The 23,492-nt window shown below is 53.9% G+C and overlaps 2 protein-coding genes across 4 annotated transcripts; both read right to left on the reverse strand.

Annotated features, from left to right (window-relative positions):
• Nucleotides 1–848: 848 nt before the first annotated feature.
• Nucleotides 849–8,476, reverse strand: Gnb3 (G protein subunit beta 3). The gene is made up of 10 exons (XM_021636926.2): nt 7,382–8,476; nt 7,115–7,201; nt 6,835–6,873; nt 5,497–5,603; nt 5,353–5,416; nt 5,089–5,251; nt 4,928–4,994; nt 4,634–4,835; nt 2,343–2,559; nt 849–1,381 (listed from the first exon to the last, which is right to left on the reverse strand). Exons 2-10 carry the CDS (start codon nt 7,169–7,171, stop codon nt 1,275–1,277), a joined length of 1,023 nt encoding a protein of 340 aa, XP_021492601.1. The 5' UTR covers nt 7,172–7,201; nt 7,382–8,476; the 3' UTR covers nt 849–1,274.
• A 67-nt stretch (nt 8,477–8,543) lies between these two features.
• On the reverse strand, nt 8,544–23,251 carry P3h3 (prolyl 3-hydroxylase 3). Of its 3 annotated transcripts, none has more exons than XM_060384195.1 (16): nt 22,654–23,251; nt 21,575–21,727; nt 20,911–21,109; nt 20,692–20,823; nt 20,433–20,576; nt 20,146–20,282; nt 19,383–19,472; nt 17,936–17,988; nt 17,778–17,845; nt 17,443–17,567; nt 12,656–12,757; nt 12,216–12,366; nt 11,902–12,019; nt 11,709–11,784; nt 9,199–9,339; nt 8,544–9,062 (listed from the first exon to the last, which is right to left on the reverse strand). In XM_060384195.1, the coding sequence occupies exons 1-16, from the start codon at nt 23,143–23,145 to the stop codon at nt 8,895–8,897; spliced, it is 2,349 nt and encodes a 782-aa protein (XP_060240178.1). In that variant the 5' UTR covers nt 23,146–23,251; the 3' UTR covers nt 8,544–8,894. The 3 variants fall into 3 exon arrangements, with proteins under 3 accessions (XP_060240178.1, XP_060240179.1, XP_021492685.1); XM_060384196.1 differs by lacking the exon at nt 22,654–23,251 and adding an exon at nt 22,317–22,371; XM_021637010.2 differs by lacking the exon at nt 20,433–20,576 and having other exon boundaries at nt 22,654–23,249.
• Nucleotides 23,252–23,492: the final 241 nt, after the last annotated feature.

A 23,492-nucleotide genomic window follows, 5' to 3' on the forward strand; every position in this document is an offset into this window, starting at 1 on the left:
AAAGTTTTGATGTTCCCCAAGGCTCTGTCCTTGGCCCTTCTCTCTTGTTCCCCTTTTGTTTGGGTTTAGCCATTACTTATCTGTTCCTGGTAATTTTCAGGTCACTCTTGCCACATAAGCACTCAACATTAATTCCTCTAAAATAAAACCTAAGATCTTTCTCTGAAAGCTATTCCTCATTGCCTATTCTCTCTCCTTATGGATAGGGCAAGGTTGTCATTCACCTATCTGCTCACACCTAAATCTTGGCTTCGACCATCATACTGAATTCTTCCTGTTCAGAATGACATATCTGTGAGGTTGTCACCAGATCCTGGTGATTCTGTTTTTAATCTCTCCTCCTGTCTTTCCTGGTGTGTGCATGTCCGTGTGTGTTGCTGGAGACTGAACCCAGAGCTTTGCTCGTGGCAGGCAAGTAAGTACTCCATCACTGAGCCTCCTATCACTGAGCTACACACACAGGCCCAGTTCTGTTGCCCTTGCATTTCTTAACCACAAGCCTCATCCCTGGATGGGCCTCTAGAGGGCCAGTCTCTCTTTACAGTTCACCACCTTAAACTGCCGTTAGAGCAGTTTTTCTGACAAGCATAATGACCATGGTACTACCCCACTTGAAACTCTTTAATGGCCTCTAGGGCCCTTTATCATCCAACCCCTACTCAGGCATGTACACATTATTATTGTAGTCTGTAGCAAGCTGCTACACACCTCTCAGCCTCTCCATGTGACCTCAGCTCCTGCCCTGATCCTGCATCCTGCCCACAGTCTACTTAGTACTTAGCCTTTATCCTAACACTTGTAATATCTTGTTGCTTGTTAATGGGAGCACAGAGGGGGTAAAAGCCAGATATCACAGAGGTACCAGCTATGTTTTATTAGGTAATAAAAGGATAGAAAAGAGAAAGTATGAAGGGAATGGAGCCAGGAGACTAGTAGTTACATCCATAGTCCTGGGCTGAGCACCCTGGCCATTCCCAGTCTGGACAAAGGCTACTGGCAGCCCAGGAGGACTCTAGGAGTGGGGATGGGGTCCGTTCCTGTTTATTACAGGAGGAGCTGTGAGGACTGTGGAGACTGGAGGCCATGGGAGGAGATGGGGCGGTTCTTCGCCCCTGTGACCCTGATGCTTGCAAAGGCACACTCCCATAATTCCTATCACTCTCAAAAGGAAGTTTACTGGGAATGGCCCCTGGGGTATAGAAGACTGACCCTAAGGAGATGGGGCGTAGAAGGAAGCAGCTGAGACTCTTCAGGGCTTTCCACCTCTAGCCTCCTCAGTTCCAGATTTTGAGGAAGCTGTCCCAGGAACCAGTGGCCACGGCCATCCCATCAGCTGTGACCCCCAGGCAGCTGACTCTGTTGTCGTGGCCAGAGAGTATGCCTGAGGAAGAGAAAACCAAGTCAGCCGACTTGGCCATGATGCATGAGGGTGGACTAGACTGCCCCTGATGGAGACTAAGGAACTGAAGGAGGATTAGCCCTGAGGAGAGGGATTTCTTGTCAGGCCAGTCCCTGGCTAGAACTTGACTCACTGGTGGGGCAAGGGTGAACCGATTAGTAATGTCAGTATGCTGTGAGGAAGGCCAGGAGCACTTTGAAGGGCCCGAGGAAGGGGTCCTTTGTTTCTGGGTTAAAAATAAAACAAGAATAAGGCCCAGTGGAGTGACATGTATAGGTAAAGTCAAAAAGTAAGCAGTTGAATAAGTTTGGAGCACGACTCTGGGGTACGTGTTATTTTCATTCAGCAATTTTGTTCCTGATAGGAGCCAACTGTCTTTTTCCACTCTAGACCAGGCCAAACCTAGGCAAGCCCCTGGGCTAGGCCCAGGACCCTTGGTGCTCTGGACAGCTTGGTTTACTCTCATCCACACCTCCCTGAGGCTGTCCCTTAAGCATATGGCCCTGGAACCTCAGATACCCAAAAGACTGGACATTTAAGGTACACAGGTTTGGGGGTTACCAGAAGGAGCAGGCAGGGCACTAAGCCGGGGAAGGGCTGCTTAGAGCACTTCCTGTTTGGGGGCAGGGGCCATGGTCTTAGTTATAGTCTTAGTTTCAGAAGCAAAGGGTGTTGGTTTCCACAGTCCAGGTGGGCAACAAATAGGGGGCAGCAGTAAGAGGGTCCCTTTCATGCCAGCACTTGGGAGGCAGAGGCGGGCGGGCGGATCTCTGAGTTTGAGGCCAGCCTGGAACTAACATGCAGCCAGGATTACACAGAGAAGCCCTGTCTCAAAAACAAATAAACAAACAAATAAATAATAAAAGTCCTAGATCCCAGAAAAGTAGAAAAAGTGGTTCCAGAGGGAAGGAGGGCAGGCTGGGGTGTCTGGGCGGACCCTTACCTACACGCTCACACTTCATGGAATCCCAGACATTGCAGTTGAAATCGTCATAGCCCGCGAAGAGCAGGCGACCACTGAGAGAGAAGGCTACGGACGTGATGCCGCAAATGATGCTCTCGTGGGAATAGGCAGTCAGCTCCTGGTCCGCCCTCAGGTCGAAGAGGCGGCAGGAGGCGTCGTCGGAGCCTGTGCAGATGGCCTCTCCATTGGGGAAGAACTGAAGATGCGGGTAAGAAGTGGTCAGGGCCCAGACCCGGGGCAGCCTTGCCTTCCTGCCCGCTTCCTGGCTCCCAGTGCGGGAGCGGGAGCCTCCTCTCAGCCTCTGTGTCTGTTTCTTGGTAGGGAGAGGCAGCTGCTCACTGCTGCGTTCTTCCTCTGAGAGCTCCCTCTGCCCCTGACTACAGCACTGTCTGCAGGCAAGAGCTGTAGGGTCTCCCAGGGTCACACAACTAAAAGAGCGGCCTCCTATCACTACTACCCTAATGGCCTACATCAGGGTGTGTAAGGACAGCGCGAGGTCCAAGCGGATAACCTGAAGGCCATCATAAAGAATAACGGGTATACTGGAGGGAAATTACAGAGAACTTGTGTGTCCTCATCAAGAAGATGTAATATCGCTGGGGGGTGGTGACTCACACCTTTACTCCCGGCACGTGGAAGGCGGAGGCAAGCAGATGACTGAGTCTGAGGCCAGCCTGGAGCTACAGAGCTAGTTCTAGGAGAGCTAGGGCTACACAGGAAAACCCTGTCTCAAAAAAAATAAAAAAATAAAAATAAAAATGATAATAATGTCATAGACCCCAGAGAAGTACAGGAATGGTTCCAGTCTAGAAGTTTAGAGACAAGACACGGCAAGGACATGCATGTTTCTGGACTGGGTTCTGGGTAGAAAACCATTTACGAGACAACTGGTTAAATCTGAATATGAACTGCAATGTCTTGCAAGTGTTGAATTTCCCGGTTTTCAGAATCATGCTGGGTCTGAAAAGATGGCTCCGGGGTTGAGAGCAATGGCTGCTCTTGAAGGGGACCCATGTCTAATTCCCAGCACCCACCTTGTGACTCACAGCAATTCCAGCTCCAGAGTGTCTTGACACCTCACCTCCATGGGTGTCGGCACGCGTGTGGTGCACAGACATGCACGCAAGCAAAGCACTCAGACACACAAGTCTTACGCTGTAGCTGGGCATGTCCTCTTATACCTGTAATCTTTGCACTTGGGAGGCTGAGGCAGAAGAATTGCCTCAAGTTCCAGGTTAATCTGGGCTATAAAATGGGTCCCAGTCAAATCTGGTCAACTCAGTGAGATTGTCTCAAAAGCTGGAAGAAAGGACTGGGACGCAGTTCATCAGGCTTAATCTGGGTTCATTCTCGAGCATGACAAAAATAAAATGTATGGAAAATAAAGTAACTGGGGGAGGGGGGCAGATGGCTCAGCCAGTGAAAGGACTGGCTACAAAGGTACATGATCCTGATGACCTGGGTTTGAACCCCAGGCCCCACAGTACAAAGAGAGAACTGACTCCCAAAGGTTGTTTTCGGATTAGTGCCACATGTACAGCACACACTCAAAATAATTTAAGAAAAAAATTAAAAATTGGCCGGGTGGTGGTGGTGCACACCTTTAATCCCAACACTTGGGAGGCAGAGACAGGAGGATCTGAGTGTGAGGCCAACCTGGTCTACATGGCGATTTCCAGCCCAGCCAGAGCTATATAGTGAGACCTTGTGTTCGTGGGGGAAAGATTTTTTAACTTGTGATTAGGGCTGGAGAGATGGCTCAGCAGCTAAGAGCACTCACTCTTGCAGGGGACCCAAGTTCAGTTCCCAGCACCCCCGTGACAGCTCATGACTGTGACTCCAGTTCTAGGGGATCCAATACCCTCTTCTGCCCACCAGGAAGTATATAGAGCACAGAGCCATGATACATGTAATGTACTCTCCAAGGACCCAGGAATGAGGACTAAGGTGTAGCTCTGTGGTAGGGCACTTGTCTGGCACGGCAAAAGCTCTGAGTTGGATCTACAAAGAATAGACGGGAGGATCTAAGTGTGTGTGTGTGTGTGTGTGTGTGTGTGTGTAGAGATAAGGGTAAAACAAATGTGGCAAGATATTAATGGTGAGTCTGGGTGAAGCAGACATAGGATTTCTTGTCATTGGCATTGAAACTATCCTGCAAGGTAAAATTATTTTTTAAAATTACAAGGAAAGGGCTTAGGGCCGATAAGATGTGTGTGGCAGTTTGAGGCAGTTCCTGAAGGCCACAGATGGAGGGGGTGGGGGACACTCACACAGATAGCATTGATGTCTGATTCATGGCCAGTGAAAGTCTGGCGACAGGTCCCTTCCCTCACGTCCCAGAGCTTGGCGCTGGCGTCGCAAGCTCCCGAAATGAAGAGTTTGTAGTCTGGAGACACAGCCAGGCTCATGCAGTCACCCGTGTGTCCCACAAACACCGTTTTCTGCTGCCCCGTCTCGATGTCCCACAAGGCACTGCCAGGAGAGAAGGAGCCCATCACCAAGAAATGTCACGGTTGCCCAGGACAGGACGACCTTCCTCAGCACCCACGGCATTCAACCCTTACCACGTGGTGTCCCCAGAGCTGGTCACAATGTTGTTGTCATCCAAGAAGCGGCAACAGGAGAGATAACCTGGAGGTGATTATGAAGGACAGTGGGCTGGCTCCAGGTCACAGCTGGCCAGGGGCCTGGACTTTCCCCTACACGGGGAGAGAGGGCTTCTCACCTGTGTGAGCCGAGAGCTCCCGGCTGACCTTAACATTGCCCTCCCGGGACTTGAGGTTGTAGATTGAGCACATGTTGTCCAGCCCACCGCATGCCACAAAGTTCCCTGACGGCGCATAGGCACAGGTCATGACCCAGGAGGAACGCAGCGGGATGGCGTGCACCTGCACGGAGGGTAGATTTGGGGCAGGTGGGACCCAAGCTTTGGATGAACAGGACAGACAGCTTAGGCATGGCCTCCCCAGGAAGGAAGGAGGGCTGGTACCTTATTCGTGGTGTAAGTGTCCCACACGATGAGCTTTCCGTCCTGCGAGGCACTTACCAGCAGCCTGGGGGAAGGGCACCTGTGTCATCCATGCCCGTTTTTCGTCCCCCCTCCCCTTAGACCACCCCCCTCCCCGATCCTCACTTAGAGTCAGTGGCCCAGTGCATGGCATAGATCTTGGCCAGGTGTCCCCTTAATGTCCTCCGCGTCCGCATCTGGACCCTTCCCGCCACCTCCAGGCCAGACACAAGCTGCAGAGAAAGGGGCGTTCGTTCGCTTTCTCATGGCTGTAACAGAAGCTCCTTATGAGCTTCTGCTGGGGACCAGACACTTGAGCAGGTTCCCCAGCATTACAGAATGAGGTCCCTGGCCTAGAGAGACTGCAGCTGACCCCACTGTGATTCATTACAAGCCCCTGGTAGGAGGCCACCGAACATGAACCTGTCTCACGCCGACACTCGGTGGCATTGCCATCACCTGGGGCTGCACCTGCTGAAATCCTGCCCTCCAGCCTCCCGGCTGCTAGGCCTCTGGAGTCCACAGACTGGGTCTGCCAGACATTGTCGCCTTCAGCAAATCATCACACCTCTCCCGGAGCCTATTCTCTCACAGAGTTGCCATGGAAATAATATAGCATTATGTAGTTAAGCGTCTCGCCCAGCGCCTTTCTCATGGTGTTTGCTCTTGTGATCATACTCAAGGCAATCGATTCTGTTTTCTTTTCCCCCCTCAGTACTGTGTGCTGAACCGAGGGCCTCAAGTATGCCAGCTAAGAGCTCTATCACTGAAATATATCCCCAGACCCTTTTTTTTTTTTTTAACTTTTTACTATAATATTTCTATTAACTATTCGGTAGTTTCACACACCCATGCATTTTGACAGCATTCACCTCCATTTCTCTTAATCCCCCCACATCCACCCTTCACCTCCTACCCCCACCCAACTTCGTGTCTTCACAGCTTGACTTTTTATTTTGAGACTGGCTGGTCTTAAACCCACTCTGCAGGCCAGGCCTGCCTTGACTTTCCAAGCCTGCCTCAGTCTTCCATGTAGCTGTTTCACAAATCTGCACCACCCCACACAGTTTGGAGCTATCACTTCTGCATGATTCTGTGTATCACCAAGTAAGAAACAATAAACCATCAAGGCGTCGTGTTTCGTTAGATGCAGCGTGATGGTAGAGAAATCTATGAGGAAACGTGCATCTTAGAATCAACAAAATGTAGCCTTAGCCAACCGTCAGTTCAAGTCTGTGAGAAAGCCTGCACACCCAGCATCGTGTCTTCAGCATCCAATATAATGGCTGGCCCGGCGCAGATCCTAATAGACATTTGTTGAATTAATTCACGAATGTCTTTCCTCACTTCAAGGACAGGATGTGCTGAAAGCTCAGGCAGCAGTATGGTGCTGGCCGTGAGGTGCTCTCCTTCAGTCCCCTCCCCTCCTATCACGTCCTGCCTCAGAGGGCCAGAAAGTCTCACCTCAGCCAGGGTGATGTCCGCACAGGCTTTCCGGGCATCCTATGGGGAAAGCAGGCATCAGAGAGACTATGGTGGGGGAGGGGACAGGCACCTGCACCTCACATAATGGGTGGGCGTGGGGCTCTGCAGCTGGGCGGTGGTCTCAAATGTGAGATCCGAACCGAAAGCCTGTGAGTCCTTCCAGATCAGAGTATCACCCACGAGTGAACCCAATCCCTCCCAGGCCACACTCCCCGGGTTTTGTTTTCCAGGGTCCCCAGGACATGGGTTCCGGGGTTACAGCAATTTGCTTCTTGAGCTGCTCCGCTTCCTGCCTCAACTGCTCCATCTCCCCCATGGTGCACAGGTAGAGGGGTAGTTCTGGTTCCTGCCAGGAACACGGAAAAGGTGTTGGGGAGTCCCCATCTACCATGTCCTTTCCACCCTACCCTACTCCTGAGAAGCGATGGGGGGGGCTCCCCCTCCTGTATATATCAATCCCAGCCCTGCCTGAGCCCTCCCTGTGGCCCCCAATCCCAGAGGGCAGAGCCGGCCAGCTCCCTCTTACTTGGGCTCTGTCTGGACTTCTCCCAGGTTTCCGATTCCCAGGCGCCTCCTCACTCTCTCAGCCTCGATGCCTGCCTGTCACCTGCCCCCCTCTGCTGCCAGAGGAGCTGGCCTGGCCTGGCCCCGACTGGGAGGCGGGGGGAGACTGACAGGGAAGGGTAAGGCAAGCAACAACCACGTCAGGCAAATGAAATCAGCTGGCAGGGCTGGGGGAGAGGCCAGGAAGGGAGGTGTGTGGCTTCCAGAGACTTGGACCTGGCCTGGAGGGGTGGGGAGCAGGCCAGTGAGCCAAAGAAGAACAGCACCCCTCCCCATCCAGCCACAAGAAGGGGGGAATAAAGGGGTGCCTCCATGGTCAGTGCTGGCAGAGATAAGAGCATCAGCCCACGGATCAGAGAAAAGCTGCGAGGATTACTGGTTGGGTCTGGGGAGCAAAACAGGAGCAGCCGCAGCTCCAGTAGCCCCCAGGAACCGGTCCCCACTTGTGGTCATGATCTTGGCAGTGTGGGCCTGTTCAGCAAGCAGGCCAGGAGCCAGGGCAGAAGGGTGCTAGATGACCCTGTTGTCAACACCCCAAACCATGTTCCCTCACTGAGGGCCGTGGGGGAAGAGGGTACAGGCAGAAGCTGAGATTAGAAGGGGCTGAGCTGGATAATCCTTTTTCTCGACCAGCCCCAACCAGCTGCCCCTGGGTCTGATCCTAGTTGGGGAGGGGGGGGGCTTACAGGGGACCCAGGGGGCAGCTGGGCCGATGGGCCCCTACCTTGTGGGCCAAGAAATGACTACAAAAGAGGATGGAACTCTGTATCCTGCTCCTAGGCTGAAAGTCCGTCTCTCTGCTTGCCCACAAGACTCCCCGGGGTCTTACTGCACTGCGAAGGTACGAGCCAGAGAGATCAGGCTACCTCTCTCACCCATACTCAGGGTCAGATGACACGGCTTAGGGTTGGAGGCCGAAGGAGCAGCTGTGGTGGTGGCGATGGGCACAGGGGCGTATTTGCATGAGGCAGCAGGTGGCTGAGATTTCCCTAACAAATCACAGGCTCCCATGGCTCCGCCTCTAGGAGGCCCAAAGACACCGCCTGTCTCCTCCCAGGACAGCCCTAGCCACCCCCACTTCCAGCAGCCACAGAAGCCGGGCAATACCAAAACCAGGCCCCGGCTGGGAGCGTCACATTCTTTATTGCACAGGTTGGGAGAGGGTGGGACGGTCTCCTCTGTGTCTTCCTTATTAGAAGCAGTTGGCCTCCACCTTTGCTGTGCCTTTCAGGGAGGCGGGGCGACCATTGTCCCTCCGCTGGGGCCAGACCTGGCTCCCACGCCTGATGGGCCCTAGGCTAAGTCTGTGTAGGAAGCTGGTGAGTCCAGGGCTTTGGTGGTCCTTGTAGGTCCCCAAGATGGTAGACTGAAGAGTCGTCAGGGCATGCCACTCTGCTCCCGATGGCACACAGGGCCTCCTCATTGGTTCCTTCATAAGCTGAGTGGCCATATCCCTAAGAAGCTGGCTCAGGCATTCACAGTTCCTCTCGGACCCGGAGCGGCTTCCCAGCTTTGTCCTGGACCCTCTGAAGCTTGTGACTTGGGGGTTCTGGGGAAGGGTCTCTGCTGAGACTTTCTTCCTCTTCCTCCTCTTCCTCCTCCTCCTCTTCCTCCTGCAGCAGCTCTTTGGCTTCCGTCCACTCCTGCGGATGGATGGATAGAACCGTGGTTCAGTCCTCTGCATCCGCTTTCCTGGGCCATCTTGTCACCCGCTGGCAAGCTTCCGAGGTGCCCACCTGCCCACCCCTTTACCTCCTCCTCCACCTACCCCCTCCTTACCTGCTCCCGGTGCTCAGCTGCCCACGTGTGCCACAGTGCCAGGGCACAACGCCGTCCCCGTGTCACGGCCCACACACCATGCGGATTCTCACCGCCGGAGCTGAAGGCCACGAGGCGCCCACATCGAGGACGCACCTGAGCCTTGAGGGGGCCAAAGGGACACGGCATCAGGCTTCTCGTCCTTGCTTCCTAACTCAGGGACTAGCTTGGGGCAAAACTGAGGAGATGGAAGCCATGGGGGTAGGAGCCTCCTGCAGGGTCTCTCGTTGGTTCCCTCTCCTGGAGCCTGACCTTTCCTGCCTGACCCCATGAGCCTGCAGTGAAGCAATCCGAGGGCCCCACAGCAGCACCAGATGGGATGGAGGGAGGCAAATCCTTGGATGCATTTCCACCCTGAGGAAATCCTAGGTTGTGCACGAGTACAAAGAGGCTACTGATTTTCTCTGTTTGTGCTTTAGAGTGAAGAGTAAGGCAGGCTACCTGTGCGTAACGCAGGCTAGCCTGGAACTCCTGACTCAACCTCCGTAATGCTAAGATTGCGGATGCATACTACCATGCCTGTCCCACTTCTTGTCCACTTTTAGGCCCAGGAATAGAAGTCTTCATGATCAAGGAATTCGGGAATAGCAACACTTAACATCCATAAACTATTTTAAAAAAGCATGTTATACAAATTACTTTCTCTGGGGTCAGAGAGATGGCTCAGGGACGTAGAGGCATTCGCCACCAAGACCAACAACCTGAATTCAACCCCCAGTATCTGCACAGTGGAAGGAGAGAACCAACTGCTACAAGTTCTCTGCTCCTTACCCACAAGCTGTGTGTGGCCTGCACCCTCCCCTCCGCCCGCCCCTTGCATATGCACACATGAAATAAATAAACATTTAAGAAAATTACTTCTCATAGTCCTGGGAAGATGGCTCAGTTTGGGTACAGCGCCCACTGTGCAAGTGTGAGGTTCTGAGTTCGGACCCCCAGAGCCCACACAAAAGCTGGATGAATAGCTCCTGCCTGTAATCCCAGCACTTCTGGGGCCAGATGTGAGGCAGAGATAGGAGGGAAGGATGACCCCTGAAGCCTTGTTCTGAATCTCCATGTGTGTTCTGTGAGGTGCACACACCTGCACTCCTTACGGTGTGTGTGCGCAGAGCCAGGCACGGTGGCACATGCCTTTAATTTCTGTACTTGGGAGGCTGAAAAGGCACATCTCTGTGGCTCAAAGCTAGCCTGGTCTACATAGTGAGCTCCAGGCCAGCCAGGGCTACAGAGGGAGACCCTGTCTTCTCCAAATACAAAAGCAAAGGAAGGGAAGATCAGCTAGTTAGTGCACTTGGGGTGCCGGTCTATAATCTCATGGAAGGCCCCAACAGGAGGACTGCTGTAAGTTCAAGAGCAGCCAGGGCTAGCTACATAGTCAATTCAAGGCTAACCTGGTCTATGCAGCAAGACTGTTAATAATAATAATGCCAATGTCAATAATAATAGGTACTATTACTATCACTTACTATTACTTACTTAGGAAAGTGAGTTTCAGAAATGTTAAGAACCCTCCTGCCCCCAATATGAACTCTAGTCCAATGGTCCTGTCTATGCCTATGCTACTAGGGGCCTTGCCATGGGAAAGGAAGGGTTAAGCCGTCAGATCCCTAGAACAGGGACCCGGGGCTCTATGGGGCCCTGTGGGCTGTGCTTCACTCTCCCTTGGTTTTATAAAGAATATATTTTATTACTGTATTTTCTGTGAATGTTTTGTCTCGATGTGTATCTATACACCGCATGTGTTCCTGGTGCCTGTGGAGGCCGGGAGAGGGTGTCAGATCCCGGTCCCCCAAAACTGGAGTTAGAGCTCTTTGTGAACCACCATGCGGATGCTGGGAACCGAACCAGGTCCTCTGGGAGAGCAGCCTTGTGCTCTGAACCACTGAGCCATGTCTCCAGCCCCTCCTTGTTTTGTTTTGGTCTGAAGCTTTTCCTATTTTTATTAGAGGGGAGGGCGAATGCCGCGGCACGGTGTGGAGGTCAGAGGGCAACGTGTGGGAACTGGTTCTCTCCTTCTCCCGTGCCAGTTCTAGAGAGAGCTAAGTCAGGCCGCCAGGCTTAGGGCTAAGCACCTGTCCCCAATGAGCTACCTCACTGGCCAGTGTTTTGTTTCTGTGAGAGGATGTCTTGGTACATTGCCCAGGTTGGCCCGGAACTTCTGGGTTCAAGCGATTCCCCCAACCTTAGCTTCCTCCATCGCTGGCACTGCAAGTGTGTATCCTGTACCTGGCTATGCTCAGCCACCCTCAGGAGGTGAGGCAAACCACGAAGGCAGGGAGGGAGAGCATTTAGCTCCCGTGGGGCCCAGTCAATCTCTGCTGAAAGCCTTGAACACACGGCCAGAAGGACTAGAGAGGCACCGGGCAGGGACAGAGTTAAGGTAGCCCCAGCCATTTCCCTGCATTTGCCTCTGGACAGCTTCTGTTTTGAATCCTGACCCCACAGCTGGGCCCTCTGGCCCAACCCCCTACCGTGACAGTGAGGGCGTTGGGCTGCGTGAAGAACAGGTCCCCTCCCTTGAAGTCATCGTTGAGGTAGAGGAGTCCACTGGGAAGTAAAGGAGACAGGAGGCGGTGAGACGCCCCCCACAGAGTCCCAGGCCTGCGGCGAGACAGCCTTTGGGCCTTTGTGTGACCACCCACCCGTCCCAGAGACACCACCTACCTATAGTCTCGATAGGTGTAGGCTGGGGGCTCTCTCCAGCATTCACCAGTGTCAGGGTCCAGGACACAGTTGTCTGCGTGTACCGGGTGACTCAAGTCCATACGCTGCTCCTGCTCACCTAGGAGGCAAACACACCTAGTGACCGAATCAGTGTCCCCACCATTGGGCCACGGCGCTCACCCCACCCACAGGCCTGCAGCTCCCGGGGTGACAAATGAGCAGAGATGCTCCTTGCCCCACAGTTAGGCCAGTAGGGGGCTACACGGATGGGGGCCCCAGGCTGGACAGGTGTGATGGGGTCCCCTGGTGGTTACCTTCTATGGCACTCCGGCACACCAGGTGGCTGAAGGAGAGATGCAGTGGCCGTTCCGGGGAGAAGTAGGCCTGGGTCAGGGTCCGGACTCGCTCACTCACCTCCAGGAGCAGCTTAGCGCCTGCCCTGCCCACAGTCCCAGCACGGGCCAGCTGCAGGCAGGGAGAGAGGCCGTGGAGGGGAGGGCTGGTACCAGCCCCTGCATGCCTCTGACTGCATGCCTCTGTCCTGTCGCCCAGACTCTTCCTCTCAGCAACTCCATGATGATACCAGGGCCCCGGGGCTCAGAATAATTTCTTTCTCAACTCTGACCAAGAATGCAATGATGTAGGTGGCCAGAGAATTCCTCCACAGGAGCCTGGGTCCTGGTATCCAGCCTCCTGACACGGCCTCTCTCCCCAAGTCCCTGAGCATCAGAGCAATCATGGTGCCTCCTCTTACCTGAGCAGCCTTGAGCACCGTGAGCCCCTCAAAGCGTTCATGAGGACTATGAGGGGAACGGCGGCCACGGTAGCCGGACCTGGCCCCAGCCTTGGCGGCATCCTGCATGAGAAGGGGTTGAACAGTGAGTCATGCCCTACATACCTCACTGCTCCACGCAGCCAGGCGTCCTCCGGGAACTTCTTGCTCTCGGGAGCTGACTAGAAACTTGCAAGATTCTTTTGTGACTTTTTCCTGAGCTATGGCCTTTCCCCAGAGAATGGCAATTGTCCTGGTTGTCTGGACGGTCACTCTCAAAAAAGCTCTGGAGGGCTACTTACCAAGGGGACTATATGGAGTGGGGAAGAAGGGACCTTGAGATGGCAGGAATGGCTGAAGGAGAGACAGGGCTGAGGTCTGGGGCAGGAATTACTGAGTTACCCCTCTCTGGGGAGACAGTCCTTCTGCAGGCAGGACCCTAACAGGAAGTCTGATAGGCCAGTTCTGACAGGAAGCTTGAAATGTTGACACAGCACTGACCCTGTCCCCCTGAATTTTTTTTTTTTTTGAGAAGCTTTGGGCTCCACGTTTCCGCTGCTTCTGATGTGGGATCCTTATTACCAAGCTATCACCATGACCCCATATCACCCGGGGTCGCCCCAAGGTTGGCCTGGGAATCAACAAGTGGCCTCGTCCGGCCTCAAACTTGCAGCAGTCTTTCTGCCTTCACTTCCCAAGCGCTGCGATCACAGGCGTGAACCACCATGCCCTGCAGACCTTCATTTTCCAGCCTGCTCGAATCTCAGTGCAAACACCACTGCCTAGAGAGCCCTGCATCGAACCTTCAGCCCTGAGAGTCCATCTAGTCACCCGAGACATCTAGCTGCCACGTCTTCCTCCTTTTCTTCCTCTTTCTCCTCCTCCACAGTGCTGGGATCAAACCTAGGGGCTAACCTATGCTGATCAAACTCCATTACTGAGCTAGCTACGCACCAAACTATCTATCTGCAGACACCGTTAGCTTTTTGAGTGGTGTCTCATGGAGCCCGGGCTGACCTTAAAGCTGATACGGAGCTGAGGATCATTTAGAACCCCTGATCCGCCTGCCTCAGCTCTCCTAAGTGCTGGTTACAGATCTGTGCCCCCACACCTGGCTCATGAGGGGCCAGAGATCAAACCCAGGGCTTTGGGCATGTTAGGCAGGCCCTCTACCAAATAAGCTACCTCCTCAGCCCCTGGAATCTATGTGTTAAGGTAAGAGACATAGGAAAAACAATTCAGACGGCCCTAAGTGGTATGAAGAAAATTAAAGCAGGGTTACGATTTTACAAGCGTTCACCCATGAAACCAAATGTTGCAGAGATGCCAAGTTAGACGTGTGAAAGGGAAAACAGGTGCAAAGGTCCAGAGGTTGCCCTGGGTGTCTCCCTCTCGCTCTCTTCTGAAGACCTAGTCCTTAAGTTCTTCACGTTTATTCCTTGCCTCCCTCATGTGTTCCCCTCTCTTCACTGAACCCCTCCTTATTCCCTTGAAAGCAACCAGACCTAAGGCCAAAGCGCTAACAGTCCACCAGCTTCTCCCATTGCCTTCTAAAGACGGCCACTAGAGGGGGCTCCTGAGTCTACAGGATGCAGCGCTTGCATCCTCTACACTCACTCGGAAGTGAATGGCTTAAATCCACTGGTAACTGTCCACCATCTGCCAATAAAGCTGACACTCCCTGGGGTTGGGGGGGGGACAGAAGGCCCTCTCTGCTGATAGGCCATCGCTCTGGCCTCTCTCCGATAATAGACGGCAGAAAGGCAGCAACGGCGCATCCTGACCTTGCCCTTCATTCTCCTGAAGTCTTCATAATCTACTAACTTATTTAGCCCTCAGGGCATCACTATGATAGAAACATTATGATTAATCCCACTTTGCAGATGCCCGAAGTCACAGGTAACCACTGGATCTGGTCCATACATTTTTGTTGTTGGTGTGGTGGTTTGTTTGTTTGTTTGTTGAGACAGGTTTTCTCTGTGTAGCCTTGGCTGTCCTGGACTCACTCTGTAGACCAGGGCTATTCTCAAACTCAGAGATCCGTGTAATGGAAGTTTTTGGTTTCTTTGTAAACTTAATTACGCTATGTAAATATGTTTTTGTTTTAATCTCAAGGGTGGGATTTTAGTTGGGCTTTAGTTTTGATCGCAGCTGCTAACTGTGGCGTGTGGGGCATGGCCTTTGACAGCTGGTAACGGCCTGTCTCATGCAGCACAGAGAAGGGCTTGTTCTAGGGCTCTGAGGATATAAATATAAAAGCCTAGAAAGAGAAAGTGTGGTTTGCTACGGTTGCCTGTGGTGAGTGGCAGTTTGGAGGGACCAGAGATGGACAGTATGGTGGTTTGGAGCAGACACACGGAGAGAAACACTTTGGAGTGCAGAGGCTTGGCAGAGGCTGCTGGTTGTGTTTGAGACTGGTATAGCCCTAAAAGAATCCATCAACCATAAACAGCCGGGAGAAGTAAAGGGGTGTGCACCCCCTCTCCCCTTCTCTCTCCTACTGAGGGTTGAGGGGTTGGAAGGCAGAGGCTTTAAGGAACCCCAAATAAAATAGAGCTTAAAAACAAGCACTACAGATCCGCCTGCCTCTGCCTTCTGAGTGCTGGGATTAAAGGCATGTGCCACCACTGCCCAGCCTGGTACATACTTTTAATCCATGTTTTACTGCAGTTTCTAGAAAGCACTTCTTTGTTTTCCTTCTTCTTCTTTTCTTCTTCTTCATTTTAAAATATGTATTGGTATTTTTGCCTGCATGTAAGTCTGGGTTTTGGATTGCCTGGAACTGGACTTATAGACAGTCGTGAGCTACCATGTGATAGGAATCAAATCCTGGTGCTTAGGAAGAGCAGTCAGTACTCCTAAGCACGGAGCCATCTCTCTAGCTTCTTCTCCTCCTCCTCCTTCTTCTTCTTTTCTTCTTTTTCTTCCCCTTTGTCATCTCCCTTCTCTGCTTTCTTTCTCTCCTTTGTGATGGGGTCTCTTTATGTTACCCAGGCTGGCTTCAAACTCCCAAGCCCAAGCAATGATCCTCCTGCCTAAGCCTCCCTAGTGGCTAGGACAACCATAAATGAGTAAGACTGGCACAAGGAGCCGATGTGCCTAGTCCGTGCAATACCCTAGGCTTGAGCCCCCTGGCACTGCAAACCACAGCAAGACTGGTGTAAGACTGAACTGGAATATCAGCCCTCTGATAAGCCCCCTAGAACCTTGCATGTCAATGCTTCTGTGTAGATAGTACACAGCTCTTTATCAAACCTAACACCTGCTTCAATGTGTCTTCACACATGACTCCGAAGGGCAGTCTTTGCTCATCTGCCCTCCCCTAGAATCTCGCCACTTCTAGTTGACAGCATGAATACATAATGGGTGAGACCAGGTCTGGAGTGAGGACCAAAGCATCTCCAGATGACAGCCTCCACGTGTGCACGGGTCATTCAACCCAAACTAGGAGAGGGTGAAATGCCTGGGAAAGGACTCCTGAACGCCAACCGAATTCTCTGGTAGTGGGGAGCCTTCCACATATACCCGCCCATGCCTTCGCCCTTCTGTATTGTCTTTTCTTCTATTTGTTGGAAAGCATCTCCACCTGCAAGGCTTGTCATTCCAGCGTGGGGGGATACTGATAGGAGGATCCTGAATTTAAGGACAGCCTGGGCAACATAGCAAGACCCTGTTTCAAAAAAAAACAAAACAAACAAACAAACAAACAAACAAAAAACCCCACCCTATCAGCTCCATTTAAGAGGGGAAGGAAGTAGAGGCACGTGGTTCCTGACTGCTGCTGCTACGGCTTCTGCCTCTGCATCCCGAACGTTCTAGAGGCTCTGGAAGCTGCTGCAGTCCTCTGCGGACATCAGCAGTCCAGGGTACAGCCATACTCACAGGCTAGCAAATGCCCCTCCCCCCCCCCGTGGAAATAGAAATCTCCAGCCCTTCAGTTGGCATCTTTTGGACGACAGCTCCCAGAACAGATGCAGGACGGAAGTCAGCAGGTGTAGGAGAAGCAACCCTCCTGACCTCATTAAGTTAAGGGAAGTACAGACAGTGGTTCCTAATGTGGTCACCCAGAGCAGAACCTATAGCTAGCTTTAAAGCTATAGCTCTGAGAAAGTGCTCTTGAGGAGACTACAAATAAGGATTCAAGAAGGGGGAGCCAGGATCAGTGGCTGCACCCCTTTAATCCCAGCACTGGGGAGGCAGAGGCCAGTGGATCTCTCTGAATTAAAGGCCAGCCTGATTTACCTAGTGCGATCCTGTTTCAAAATAAATTAATAATAACAATAATTAATAATAAATAAAGAAAGGAGCCATTTTAAAGCTCCTTCCACAGACACTGTACACATGAGAGACACCATCAGAACAGAATCAGGGCAGGAGGGCTGAATGACACAGGCAGAGGCCATCCCGGTCCACCCAGAACTGACACTAAAAGTGTTGAAAGGACAGCGCCATAGTAAGACAGTCCTCTAAAATCAGGATGCGTCTCTGTTTTCACACTGTGCCTGTTCTCACATCATCAGTATAGTTTTAAACAGATTTTATAAGTAGCTAATAACTTTAAATGAAGTAATACGAGTAAGTCACAAGAAAAAAAAACTCACCATGTTTATGTAAAAATAAGTACGTAAATAAAAAGAGGGAAAAGAGCTTGTTCACACTGAGATAAAATGTAGACTTCAGGAGAAACTTGAAGCAGACAGAACACTGGGCGGACACGGGCCAAGAGCAAGGAGCAGGTATCTGAACCCCACGCCCCCACACTCTCATACCTTGGCCAGCTGCAGTAGAACCCCACACTCGGCTGGAGTTAGCAGCCCATCCAACACGGCTCGCTCGGACCCATTCAGCTGCTGGGCATCCTGGGTGAGGGTCACACCTTCCAGGAGAAGGACATCTACAAGGGGAGGGACAGGGGCAGAGGTCACTGGGGCCCACCTGAAGGGCAGTAGCTGGTAGATTCCAGGCCCTGGGGCTTCTGCCTCCTCATCTTGCCCCACCTTGCCTTTCTACCTTCCTGTTCCCTCCCCCCCTGCCCCCGCTCTCACCTCCTGTCCCCTCCTCCCCCCCTTCCCCCTTCTCCATCTTATACATACGAGGAACTCACCCTTCCAGTAGGTCAAGGGCTTCGTCTGTGGGGGCTCCTGGTCCCATGGCCTCTTCTCTTGATCCTCTCTCAGGGGTGAGAGACGTACTCAGTAGACAGCGTAGACCCTCACCTCCCAGCCTGGGCCACTCGAACCCCAACCACAGGGCATGCCCTACCTGAGCTTCTCTCTCAGTGCCTTAGGGATGAAAGATTCTGGGGTCCAAGAATCCTGTGACAGTCAAGAATGGCAGCGTCACCCTCCACGTCTAGCTCCTGGCATTCCTGACATTAGAATCTGAAGGTCCTAGCCTGTTGCGATGGTACACGCCTGTAATCCCAGCACTCGGGAGGCAGAGGCAGTCGGATCTCTGTGAGTTCGAGGCTAGCCTGGTTTATGAAGGGAGTCCAGGACAGCCAAGGCTACAACAGAATGTAGGGCCTCAGGTTTTAGACCAGACTGTAATGAGCAATGACTTCCATTGCACGTACTGTTTGCCAGGTGCTATATATATGCAGTGAGATTTGTGGTTTAATTTTTTTTTTGTGTAGTCTTGGCTGTCCTGAACTTGCTCTGTAGACCAGGCTGGCCTCGAACTGACAGCAACCTACCTGCCTCTGCCTCCCTGAGTGCTGGGATTACAGGCGAAAGCCACACCACGGCCCGGCTGATTTTTTTTGCAGCTTAAAGTTTGTAATAGTCTAAGGAAACAGGTAGTTCTGACAAGCTCCCTTTTCAGTGGAGGGCTCTGAGACACACAAAGGTCAAATAACAGGGTCAACTTCACACAGCTTGTAAGTGGCAGAGTAGGATTAAAACCAGCTTTACAGCCCTCACATTTCTCCAGCGGTTCTCAGGGAGAGTGATTTGATTTGACTGTCCCCCCCTCCGGGGACATTAGACAACATCCAGGAACTATTGATTTCATGATTTAAGGGCTATCCGTGTGCTATCGACATCTACTGGGAAGATGTCAGGACGGCAGCTGAACAGCTACCCACGGATGCAGGACCGCCTCCAGCCAAGAACTAGCGGGTCCAAAATAGTTTTCCCTTCTTTCCTCCCTCTCTCCCTCCTTTCCTTCCTTTTTCTTGTTGCAGGGCTGGAGATAGGATCCTGGGAATGTATGTGTACAAGGCAAATACTGATCATTTAAGCCATCCAACCCCTCAAAAAAAAAAAAAAAAGTCAATCAAACTACTGGGTTAAGTCCTAGCTTCGTCACGATGGCGCTGCGCTCGGTCCTCATAACTAAAGGAGGGTAATGGATTCGGCAGCAATGACGCTTTCTGTCTGTCCTTTTTTTATCAGACGGCACGGCTTCCACGACAGGCCTGTGCAGCGTGTGTGGGCTTTACAGTTCACAGGTAAAGAAACTGGGAGAGGGGCAAACCGTTAACCCGGAAATGTCTGTGGCAGAAAGACTGGTTCTTAGCCAGGCATGATCCCGAGGCCATTTTAGCCGTGGTTACACTGTCCAGGTCCCTGGAGACCCGGGATGTCGGCATTCTGTTAAGTCTGTGGGGCTGTGGGCGGCGAGCAGGACACACACTGCTGCTGACTGAAGTGGCCTATGGCCATCCAGCATCGCCATGCCTCTCTCCGGGGAGAACACAGCCGCTTACCGGGTCCTTGAAGCTGGTGCCCAGGTGCTCCATGGCATAATAGAGCTGTCTCTTCTCCCCAAGAGAACGAAGGAGGAAGCGCCGGATGTCCTGAGTAGGGGAGAGACAGGGGAGAATGGAGATAGGAAGGAGAAAGGAAGGGAGAGCTGGACGTTTGCACACTCCTGAGATCTGTCACCAAATCTGATGCTGCAATCGTTCAACTTTCGGTGTCTGGGCTCAAAGTAAAGAGAGGAACTGAGAGACTCTGTGTGTGCATGCGTGTGTGTGTGTGTGTGTGTGTGTGTGTGTGTGTGTGAAGAGCACTTGCTGATTTTGCAGAGGACCCAGGTTCAGGTCTCAGCACCCACATGGTGCTTCACAACCACGCTAAAACTACATTTCAGGAGTGTCCACTCCATTCCACCCCATGCCCCCTTTTGCTTGTAATTTGTTTTGAGACAAGGCCTCACTGGGTAGCTCTGGCTCTTCTAGAACTCACTCAGGCTGGCCTCGAACTCACAGAGATCTGCCTGCCTCTGCCTCCTAAATTGCTGGGACTGAAGGAGGGCACCGCCATCCTAGCTCCATATGCCCTCTTTCTGACCTTTGAGGGCACACATATGGGGAGCACATACGTGCAAGCAAATAAAAAAATAATAACTAAGAAAGAAATAAGTAAAATGAACAAAGAAGCTAGGATGAAGTACAGAATCTGGGCCACTCTCGGATATTTCCCTTGTGCCAGGCCCTACCTATCCGTGAGTGGGAGGGGAGGAAGTACCTCTCGTGGTCCCAGGCTGGGTCTTGGCTCTCCCAGCTGAGTCTGGTACTGGTTCAGAGCCTTTTTGGCAGCCTCCTCCTCGGGGTAGAAGAGCAGGACACTGAGGACATTTTCTATCGCCTGAGACACATTCCCCACTGGAGGAAAGGTAGGAAGGGGGCAGGAACAAACACGTCAGTGTGAAGAAAGCTGAAGGTCACCCGGAAGACTGCCGACTGCAAGGAGCCCCAGCCTAGCTGCGGGACGTGCCCACCCAGCCCTTCTCTCAGAAGCATCCTCAAACATACCTTCAGTGGCAGGGCTCAAGGAAGAGGAAGAGAGGAGGAAACAAAGGAAGGCGACAAGCAACAAGGGCTGGAGCAACCCGTCTCCCGAGCTTTGCACAACGGTGCCAAAGGACACCATTCTGAAACAATGGGTCCCCACAGGCCCTGGCAGTGAAACCATCAGTGCAGAGTCAGGTGAAAAGGAGAGAGAAGACTGGGCACAGAATGGCATCAGAGACAAATCTTCATTCCTCCCAGGGTCCACCCTTCCCAAGCTGACCCTGAGCATAGGCCTCGTGTAGCCGTCTCAGCTGGCTGGGGAGGAAGTCAGGGACGGGGAAGCTGCGACCAGGACGGGTGGCCGTGTCCGTCACACAGTGCTGCCGGCACCGCAGGACCCGGATCCAGTGCCCTGCGGAGAGTACAAACGAGCCATTGGAGGTGTGTGCTCCAGCCCCGGCCTCACGGGCCTCCCAGAGCACACGGTCCAGCCCCTCACCTGCAATGGCTTCATACAGGCCCCCTTGGCTCCCTTCCTCCTCATCCTCTTCAGCTCCTTGCTGCTCCTCAGGCCCCTCACAGCTAGCACGACAGCTCTCCACATGCGCCAGGCTGCCCTGGAGGGCCTCCTCTAGCTTGGGCAACGCCAGTGCTGCCTCCTGCTGCCCCAGCAGCTCCAGGCCAGTGTCATAGGCTGCCTGCGGGCAATGGGAGCATTTAGTCATCCTGGATTGGTGGTGGTGGTGGGGTATCGAACAAGATCGGGAGGTCAAAGGGCACGACGGCATACGATTTCAACCTGGCACAGAGGAGGCAGAGACAAGCGGGTCTCACTGACTTTGAGGCCAGCCAGGGCTGCACTCTGTGAGACTCTGTTTCAAAAAGAAAGACTCGGAGGTGGAAAACAACACACGGTCTTCACACAGTCTTATTTGGAGCATGAAATCCATCATATCCTGCTTCTTGCACCCTGAGAAGGGACAGGTGTGGCCTCATAATCAGAAGGTTAGAACAGCCGAAGCGTTAGTGGCGGCAGAGGAAGCCTGCTACTAGGGAGAGGCCCTTTACCCACGGCCACTGAGGAAGAGCATCCAGCTCTCTCCTGATGCTCAGACTGCACAAGGCCAGGCTTAGTAGCACCCCAGCAGCCCTGAGGGTCTCACCCAGTATCGAGGCGTCACCAGGTCCTGGAAGCTCTGGGGTCGAACCCCAGACATCCTCCTGTACTTGGCCATGTCTTCCCGCATCTGCAAGTGTGTTGGGTTCGCCACGAAGTAGGTGTGTGCTGCGGAGGCTGCCAGGTCCAGCTTCTTCAGCTGCAGAGCCGAAGGGATGGGGTCTCAGAGCGGGGGGGGGGGGGGGGGGAGGGGAGCAGCAGCTGGCAGCCCTCCGTCCCTTCACTAGCCTCCCCTCGCCAGTCAGGACTGCCCCACCTGGAAACCACCAAAACCCTTGGAAGCCAGAACGTCTGGCACAGAAGGAAAGAAAGTCTGAACGCTTTGGAGTTGGGGGGGCCGTGAGCTGAGCACCTCAGGGTCTCAGTTTGGGGAACAACGAGTGGCTAAAGCAGATGGGGCCGTGGGGGAGCCGTTGAATGACTAGAACCTGCAGGCCTCTAGGACCCTGGGCTGAGGTGTGTGTGACTTGGGCCCCTCCCTCCTCCAGCCACGTAGGCCTCGGCTACCATCCTGAAAGCCGATCAGCTGTCTACCAGCTACAGACCCAGATTCCAGCCTCGTCTGGGCTTCCTCCTCCAAACCTCGCCTCCCTCCGTCAGCCCTTCCGAAGAAGCTCCGTCCTGCCGCTGAGAAGGCTCACACACAGCCTTGAACACACACACACACACACACACACACACACCACACACACACACTTCCTGTCCCATGGCTGGTTTGAGCCCCTCACCATCTGCTTTGCACACCTAGGAAGCGGTTGCATTCACTCCCTGAGACCGACTAAAATAAAACTGCGGGGCCCTCCCCCTCCACACTCGCTGGACTCTCACTCCTCTTCGTTCCAACTTGGCCCCCACTTGGCTCCCATTCCAACTTGACCACAGAACCGGCCAGCGTTTGGACGGTACCCACTCCAGCGTACCAGTCCGTTCTACGCCCCCACCCCCACCCCCACCCCCGCGACTCCACCCCAAGAGTCTGGGCGGCGAGCATCCCGCCCTCTCCTGGCCGGCAGCAAGTAAGACAAGCCACCGGGCTCGGGGTGGCGCCCCGCCTGGCTCTCGCACCTGGTAGTAGGCCCTCTGCAGGTAGTTGTAAGGCTCCCGTCGGCGGAAGGCGTCCCGCAGCGCGCCCCCCACGCGGAGCCGCGCCGCGCCCCCCGGGCCCAGCCTCCGCGCCGCGCACTGGCTCAGGCACTCGGCGCGCCGGAGCGTGGCGCGCAGGAGCAGCGGTTCCCAGGTCCCGGAGCCGGACGCGGGCTGCGGGGCGCCGAGGGGCTGGGCGGGGAACGCGGCGCCGGGCTCGGCGGCACAGCTCGCCCCGCAGTCCCGCCGGGCGAGGCCCAGCGCCGCCCGGCTCCGCAGCGCCTCTCTGAACAGCGCCACGGCGGGCCCCCAAGCCCCGGCCGAGTAGGCTCGCAGCCCGTCGGCGTAGAGCAAGTCCGGGGCCTGGGGAGGCGCCCCCGGAGACAGCTGGACCAGACCCGGGGGCTCGGGAGGCTCGGGGGAGCCGGGGGGAGGCAGCAGCAGCCAGAGCAGCAGCCGCAGGAGCCGGAGCATGGTGCCCAGAGGCGCGGGCCCCGCTGCCGGAGGGAAATGCGGAGCCCGGAGAGAGGGAGGGAGAGGAAGGGGGGGAGGCCAGGGGGAGGAGAAGGAAGGCGAGATGGAGAGGAGGAGGGAGAGGAGGAGAGAAGGGATAAGTGGAGCCGAGGAAAGCTGCTGGGTTTAGGCCCAGCCGCAGGGGAGAGCGAGCGAAGCGAGACCGAGGGAGGATGCTACGTGACGTATGGGTCTCGACGGGTGGGGAAGAAAGGGAAGCGGAGGAAGAGAGGTGAAATGGGGGTTCCGGACGCCTGTGGCGTGGGGGTAACCTCGTGCCCGCCCGTCCATCCCGGGGTCCTGGAAAA

The sequence above is a fragment of the Meriones unguiculatus genome, chromosome 5 (assembly GCF_030254825.1).
Source record: "Meriones unguiculatus strain TT.TT164.6M chromosome 5, Bangor_MerUng_6.1, whole genome shotgun sequence".
NCBI classification, from domain to species: domain Eukaryota; kingdom Metazoa; phylum Chordata; class Mammalia; order Rodentia; family Muridae; genus Meriones; species Meriones unguiculatus.